General features: G+C 30.4%; 2 protein-coding genes and 1 long non-coding RNA gene across 4 annotated transcripts in view; 1 reads left to right on the top strand and 2 right to left on the bottom strand.

The window, feature by feature from the left end:
* Positions 1–3498: 3498 nt before the first annotated feature.
* LOC106790124 lies at positions 3499–4607 on the bottom strand. Its single transcript, XM_014754830.1, has 4 exons — positions 4432–4607; positions 4249–4368; positions 3987–4165; positions 3499–3881 (listed from the first exon to the last, which is right to left on the bottom strand). The coding sequence occupies exons 1-4, from the start codon at positions 4487–4489 to the stop codon at positions 3804–3806; spliced, it is 435 nt and encodes a 144-aa protein (XP_014610316.1). The 5' UTR covers positions 4490–4607; the 3' UTR covers positions 3499–3803.
* A 211-nt stretch (positions 4608–4818) lies between these two features.
* On the bottom strand, positions 4819–6687 carry LOC106790125. The gene is made up of 3 exons (XR_001382053.1): positions 6604–6687; positions 5827–5966; positions 4819–5130 (listed from the first exon to the last, which is right to left on the bottom strand). It is a non-coding gene; the product is annotated as an uncharacterized LOC106790125 (long non-coding RNA).
* The window catches only part of LOC106790123 (protein kinase C, brain isozyme), a 46790-nt gene continuing 45056 nt past the window's right edge, over positions 6665–8398 (top strand). For both annotated transcript variants that reach the window (XM_014754828.1, XM_014754826.1), the window contains exon 1: positions 6665–7460. In XM_014754828.1, the coding sequence (XP_014610314.1) occupies positions 7261–7460 (200 nt within the window). In that variant the 5' untranslated portion in view covers positions 6665–7260. The remainder of the gene's footprint in view (positions 7461–8398) is intronic.

Here is an 8398-nt window from a genome sequence, read left to right as displayed (position 1 = left end):
ATATTAATATGTTTTTATGCAAGAAAAAATAAAACTTAGAATGATCTCAAAAAATCATGAAAACAAAAATTTGATATACACGTTAAAGTTTTTTCGAAACTATGTGATACCTGATAAAAATATTTCCCATCAAACTGATGATAACTGATTAATCTATACTCTAAATTACGATTCGTGAATTGCTCTGTATATACTCAAATTACTGGAATATTAATATAAATAATATAACATTAAATAAAATTGTTGTTTATTTGATTTTATAATCTTTTTTCTTACTATCTTCGGTATGGTAAATTAACATTAAATTATTTTTAATAATTGTGAAAGATAAGATCAAAATATTTCTACAATAAATGATCCGGTATATCCCCAATTTAACATGTTTTCTTTTTTAGAATACAATCGTATTCTATATCTTTTATATACGAATTTGTTTTTCTTTTGTTTTTTTTTGTTTTTATCATATTTCAATATAGACGCTAATTAATACCTGTAAATATTAGACTCTTGAGATATTGCTTAACGATGTTTGGGAGGTACAATCGAAGGTAAAATTGTTGAAAATTTTAAATTCGTTAATATATATGTTTTACAGCATGTTTTGAAATATATTAATTATGTGAATGATACGAGAAAGAATGTATAATTAAAAAAAAAAAAAGATAATTTTACCAATAATATTGAATTAAATAAGAAGTGTTTAATAATATGAAAAAATTTGTAAGCTACTTTTGATAGTGAATGTGCGTTGATTTTAAATTAACGGCAAACACAATGTTCACTTAGATCTTTATCAATTATTAATATCGAAGTATCAATAATGCTTAAGTATTAATTATGACGTTTAAATATTACTTATTTTCGATATGAAAAATATTTTTAATGTTAATTATTCAATGTTCTGAATAAAAGAGAAAACGTGACAACATTGTTAATTTTTTAAGTTATCTGCATAGTTAAGAAAAAAGAAACAAATTACAAAACAATAGTTACATTTTTAGCTCTTTTATTATAGCTAAATACAGTGTTGCCATAATTTCTTATACAGTACAGTAAAAACTTGCTTTTTGGATTGTTTATAATTTTTTTGTCAATAATTATTTCATGAATATCAATAAAACTGTGTAAAATTGGTTTAAAAGAGTTTAAGTTACATAAAATAAAAATTTAGGACTCTTCATTAATTTTGATCTTATATTATTGATTAATATGTTATGTGACTGAATCGTTATAAGATCACATGTAAAATAACAATTATATAAAATTTTAGTAATTTTTAAACGATTTAGTGGATTCATTTGGGCTGATTACCTTTGGCTTGAGGATTAAATAAAGAAACATTCCTTTTAAATTTTCATTCTCTTCGTAAAATTTTGACGTACCTACCAAACATCCTTTTACATTTAAATCTTTCACTTTTTCGATTTACGATGAATTTGTAATATCACGAACGTTAAAAAGCACTAAATGATTTCGAATTTTACGAATTCGTTGTTGCACGAATTTTCGTTAATGAAATTTTGACTTTTTTTCTTTTGTTCAACGTAATTCGAAAATATTTTGCGTCTGAATAAACACAAATATATATTTGTTCAAACTTACTCGAACAAGAGCTTTTTTTAGCTCCGTCGTCGTTGAAAACACAACACTGTTTAACAGCAACGACAGTTTCTGTAGTAACTGTAACAATTATATGAATTGTCTCTCTGTTATAGGAATTATTTTTCCAAATATACTTATAATAATAAATATTTTTTTTCTTTCTTATCTCAACAGATATCGTTGGATTATCCCCATTGCGACGAGTATGATATACGATTGGATCATAAAGAGGATAAATTGATAAAGATATTTCTTTTTTATTTTCAATATTGCTCTTACATACAATTCATACGATAAACTTTGTTATTTCGGAGACATAGTTATTGTTCAAAGTATATAACTATAATTTTGATATTGCACTTTGGAATGATGAGAGATGATACATGTACAAACAAAGGATTAGACATTTCAGTAGTTTTTATGATAGGAGATAATCGTTTATTCGTGTAAAGATAAGATTATTGTATGAACATTTAATTTCAGGAAGGTATTATACAAGTACAATAGGGCATAGATTATCTGAATTAATTGAATAACAAATTCATTTCGATAATCGATATAACAATGAAATAATTAAATTCCTGATTATATCATATAATAAATCGATTAAAAACTAAAACAATATTTTCATTTGAATGGTTTATAAGTAAACGAGAACATATCTTATAATAAGAAATGTTATTTATATATATATAAAATAAAATATATATTATATTTAATTATTATCATATATTATTAAAAATTATTATTATATATTTAATAAAAGTTATTTATATTTATAACAATTATATATGTTATTTGAATTGTAACATTTTTCCTTTATAAGATTATGGTATTGAAAACGACAATGATTTGAACACAATGGATATTTTATATAAGTTTCTTTTTATTTTATAATATTATGATCATACCAAATGATGAGGAATTTTTTAAAAAATGTAAATCGATACAATTTGTTTGTCAATCCATTATATCCCGAAAACACAAACGTCATCAGTAGATTCATGACTGTGTCGTCATATACCAGAGTTATAAGGTAATTCCTCTTCGGGAAGTATGGACACGTTATTTCACCTCTTGAAATTCAGAGATAGTTTTTTATGAATGAAGTAGAAGAACTGTCTGCGTAGATATCAGAATCCTTTCTTTAGCTCGTATAGAAAAATTGTGACTGGCTAATGACATTGATACTATTATTGCTGAAATGAATTCTATACATTGGATCAGTTGTTATTGTGTTTATTTAGATTTTAAAGTAGACTTTAAAAGACAATAAATCGTTCCTAAAAATAGCAATAAAAAAAAAGCTATTATAACAGGACAAAGTCCTAATAAAATGAGGAAGAAGAAGAAGAAGACTTTAAAAGTTTTTCATTTTTATTGATTATGTTTCTATTTGAGTTCAATTAACAACTTATCAGTGAATATTTGGCGTCTCGAATAATTAACGCTTTATTTTACGTACTTTATTAACAATAAAAAAGAATGAATAAATATTTGGAATTAGATGTCTTTTTATTAATATACAAAAATGGACGGATTAAATATATATTATACACACATACGAAGAAATGTGCGTGTATGCACGCGTGCTTCTATCCTTTTATGCACGTAAATATACATTTTTATAAAGTTAATCAATTTTTATAAGTGTATATATTTGTATAGAGAGTGTAAAACTATTAATTAATAATTTCATGAAACGAATATTTATCATTGTTATATAAAAAATAATTCATATGCATGTATAGCACAGTACAAGCATTGTGTAAAATGCATTAATGTGCAAAAGTTATAAATATATTTGTTTTCATAATGATCAAATAAAATTCTTAGTCACATCAGAATTATGTATAAAAGTTATATATATATATATATATATATATATATATAAAATACTTATATTAATGTAATCAACATATTAACAGTCTAAAATTATGGACAGAGTTTCTTCTATAGAAACTTATTTGTACATAGTACTCGTATGGCTTAAATCAAAGGTAAGTATTTGATGATAGTCATACATTTTATACAATGCTAAATATACTACGTTGTTGATTTTTGAAAGAGACATCATTAAAACGATACTGATGTCTGTCGTCCTTCATTCGACGTATAATAGATTCATCTCCTTCGATGTCGAGTAAGATTACATGAATTTTTCAATAAATGGTAGTCAATGTTCTCTATGGAAGTAAATTTTATCTAGCGAATAGAAAGACGCTAAGTGATACCAAGATAATACTTCCAACTGTAGCTTTCACTTGGCTCGCATCAGACTAAATTGATCAAATAGATAACAAAGTAATTATAAGATAACATTATCTTTATAGATAAATACAAATATCTATGTATAAATGTAAAATAGTATGAGTTATACTTACAATAATATAATAGTTGCACCTGTCACCATGACAACATTCAGAACATTTCCAATCTTGATACCAAATATGAGTACAAACTGGCATATTAGTGCGTCGTACTCTTTCACATTCTACTTTAGAAGAACACCTTTTCGATATATAAAATTGTTTTTTCGCACCTTGCGACCAGTACGGTGTACCTGTAAAAGAAAATATTGAATATGAGTCATAATAATATAACCTCTAAGATGATTAAAGACTAAGACAAACTATGAAAACTTACTGCCCCATTTAATTTCTGTTAAACACACATCCTCTCCCTGTTCGCATGTTTTTAAACTTTTTAAGCATTTGTCAGTATTATCTTCCTGATTAGTGCAAACATAACATTCCAGGGCGTGACCTATAACAATGTTTACCGTTGAATTAATGATACCACTTTGACACATTATTTGTTAATACTCACTAATCGAATTAGCTAAGATGATTGAAATAATACACGAGATCTTTAATAAATACCACATTATTTCGAAATTTTTTTTTTAACTATAACAATTAAATGAAAGGACGCGTGTAAAACGTCTTTGAATTGAATAAAATGCAACTTGGACGACACCCATTACGAAAACGCCATCTATCCTTACGAGTACGAACTACATAATCATCTATAAAATTTTATGATTCACATATCATACATACTATATAGATATATTTTATTGTAATATGCAACAGAACTCGCAAATATTTAGCTTATGTTTGATCTAGTTTCTTTTTTTTTTTTTTCAATGTACTGAATGATACAAATCATTGAAATGATCTAATTGCAAGAAAATTCATTTATACCATAAAACTATTCAAATTCTATTATCCAATTTATGATTTAAGGAATACAACACGACATGTAATAATTATCTTCTTCATTGAAATTATTTTCGATGGTCAAGATGATATAGATAATAAAAATCTATTGCACCTTTCACGGATGATTAGACTTTATTGGTTTCATGTTTCCGTGAATTCTTAAAGCGCAAAGAATCGATGGACAGGCATAAGCACAAGCGCGTAAGAGCACCGCGCACGATCGTGTTATTAAAAATAGCCCTAAGGTAGGTATTATTGACCCGAGCGTCATAACTTGAGCTATAATTCTTTCCGGTCGAGCAACCTGAAAAAGAAGGGATAGTAGTAGGAGGAGGAGGAGGAGGAGGAGAAATCCTTTCGTTTTGTTTTTCCTTTTTTCGATTATTTCTAAATTCATTTCGAATAATTATATTCCCTTTAAAAAAAATGAAACAACTTTAATTCGATTGATTCACGAAAAGCCATCTGTCTCTTGTAGAATATTAAGTAAATTTCTCTGCTGTGTGTAATTATTATCAGTGTTCTTTAATTAAAAGAGAACGTCAAAAAAAGAAACATTTATTTAATGATTCACACATCTGACAATGTAAATCATTAAATTCATTTTTTTTTTTTTTCATTTATTTAATTTACTGTTATAATTATCAGCAGATATATATGTTACCGTGAAAAACCGAAATTGAAGAATGTTAAGATTCACGTGGTCACTTGGTATATGTCCAAAATATTAATATAATCGGTCTCTAACCAACATATTTGGTATCTGTTGACAAGCGTCCATGTGAATCTTGACATTCTCCAATTTCGGTCTCTTTCACGGTAACATATATATATACAGGATATAATTTGGGGTGGGGGGAGGGAGGGTATAAGAGTAGGGTAAGAATTAAGGGTGAAATGGAACGTTTGGGATAAAAGTATTGGACAAAATAAGGGAACAGTAATAATAAAGATAAAAGGATATACGAATAAGGGATAGAACATTTAGAAATTTGATTACGTTCACTTGCTTTAAATTTGGTTCATCTGCCAGGTTGAACCTCGTTCATGGTTGCTTTTCGTAGCTTGTAGTTTCTGTTGGTCGTTGGATGTCGATATTGGAGTGCGCGGCACAGGCTGAGCAGTGGCAGCTCCGAGTCACTGCGCCGAGAATCTAAAATTATCGGCCGGTCCACGATAGAAGAAACAGAGAAAGAAGAAAGAGAGAGAGAGAGACTCAGAGAGAGAGTCTCAGAGAGAGAGAGAGAAAGAGAGAGAGAGATAGAAGAAGGGTAATCGAAAACGTAAAGAATTAAAAGATAAAAAGAAGAGAGTGAAAGAAAGAAAGAGACAGAGAGAGAGAGAGAGAGTGAGAGAGAGAGAGACAGAGAGTGAGAGAGAGAGAGAGATAACGTGAATACAGAATTAAAAAAAAAGAGTAGGATTAATTAAAAAAAATCCCCCGGACAAACAGTTACGGTTAAAGAGATTTGTCGAGGCGGGAGTAGGAGAAAAAAAGGGTTCAAGGTGCGCAGAAAAGTTACGAGCAGTTCGGGAATAAGAGAAGGAAAGTTGAAATACAAAAGGAGAGGAGTGGAAGGAGTGGAAGGAGTAGTAGGAGGAGAACTATAGCTGATCGGTTGTTGGACGAGTAGGTAGAAAAAACGTGTTACGTGAAGTAAGAAGGTTTGTTGGTTTGGAATAAGAGGTGGGAGAGAAAGAGAAAGAGAGAGGAAGAAGTAGTAGTGGTAGAAGAAGGAAAAGAAGTAGCAGAGTGAGTTAACTGAACGTTACGAACGACGGACAGGCTGATGGACAAACGGATGGTCGGATAGACGAACGAACGAACGTACGAACGCACAAACGAACGAACGAACGAACGTACGAACGAACGAACGAACGAGTGGGTTGAAGAGGGTTTGGTGAGGAGGGGAGAGGGAATACGAGGTAGGTCTACGTCGTGGCACGGGCTTATACCGCGCGCGCGGAGTAGCCTACCTACCACCCATCGTGCGAGTTCTCTCGCTTAACGTTCTCTTTATCTATCTACCTATCTGTCTTTTTCTCTCTCTCTCTCTCTCTCTTTCTCTCTCTTTAACTTGGTACGAACGATACCAAGGCTGCTGCTACTGCTGGTGCTGCTGGTGCTACTGGTGCTGCTGCTGCTGTTGCTGCTGGTGCTGGTGCTGCGACCCGATTATTGCTTTTGAACAACTCTCAGTTGTCAGAGTGACAGAAGAAGAAGAAGAAGAAGAATAAAAAGAAGTGAATCACAATTAATCAGGAAGGAACAACAGGAACTATTCTAATCTGATTGAAAAAGAAGGATAAGGAAGTTTAGAAGAAGGAGTAGCCAGCGGAGAGAAGAGGAGGAAGAGGAATAACGATAACCGCGAGGGTCTGTTTAAGACCCCCGTCGGTCCAAACGCATCGCGTTCGCGATAAGACGATCGCCATGGCGGAGGAACAAGATACGAATAACACGTGCGAGGATTCTCTCGGTCCTGGTGATACCACAACTGCTTTTGCCAAGAAATTACGGGGCCGGAAGGGAGCACTAAAGAAGAAAAATGTGTACATGGTTAAGAATCATAGCTTTATGCCACGTTTCTTCAAACAACCGACATTCTGTAGCCATTGCAAGGACTTTATATGGTAAGTTTTAATTGCTTTTATTATCTTCCATTGTTTATTATCTGTTCGAGATAAAAAGAATAATTTTTATTTATAATAATCGGGATTAAGTCAAACATATGCTTCATATTTTCTTTTATTTATCGGGGTTAATGTCGTTCGGTTAAATAAATAGGCCTATCTTTTTATACAAAGTATCTGGGATTTTGTATCTCGAGTGTTTGTCAAATTATCTTTTATTTGATGACTTAGAACAATTCGTATCGGAACCTTGTTAACTGTTATTTGGTTAATCATTTTATAATACTCATCTGTCGTTTATTTGGTTTCAATATAAAAAGTGGTATCGACGACCAATCGCATTCTTGCACCACAATATCGACACGTAGAACTGGGATTGGGATTCTGTCGACAGCATGGGTCGACAGAATCCAGGGACACACCGGCTGATTCGTATTCTTCTGTTTTATCCTATTTTGTAGATTTTCTTGCAATCCTATTATCGAAACTTTGTACATTTTTTATTGTTGCTAATATGCTAACTATAAGAATTGAATGTATGTCATAAAAATAGTTGACAAAAATACGTTAAGTTTTTATTCGGAAAACAATTTGTAGAAAATAATACCAAATGATGCATTTATAATTGAAATATGGTATGCAAAGGTCACGTATTTAAATGAATCATTAATTTGATTATTCTCAATTAAGAGTCCATACATTTTTCTTTATTTCTAAATCCCTTTTCGACGATCGTTTAATCGGATTGGAAAATGATACCATTAAAATAGTGAAATGTAGTTAGCCACTATCTAGTTTAATCTGGAATTAAGTTTCTGATACTTGGTAAATCGTCGGGCATGTTGTTTAGAAACTACAGAAAAGTATCCATTCAATTTTCGTAAAATTTCAAATTCACACTGGTTAGATTGAATCTATCCTACATTTCTTTCTTTTTT

The sequence above is a fragment of the Polistes canadensis genome, unplaced genomic scaffold, assembly GCF_001313835.1.
Source record: "Polistes canadensis isolate GaletaPanama2010 unplaced genomic scaffold, ASM131383v1 scaffold_216, whole genome shotgun sequence".
Taxonomy (NCBI): domain Eukaryota; kingdom Metazoa; phylum Arthropoda; class Insecta; order Hymenoptera; family Vespidae; genus Polistes; species Polistes canadensis.
The sequence above is the reverse complement of the archived record's forward strand: the minus strand, read 5'-3'. Positions and strand labels throughout refer to the sequence as shown.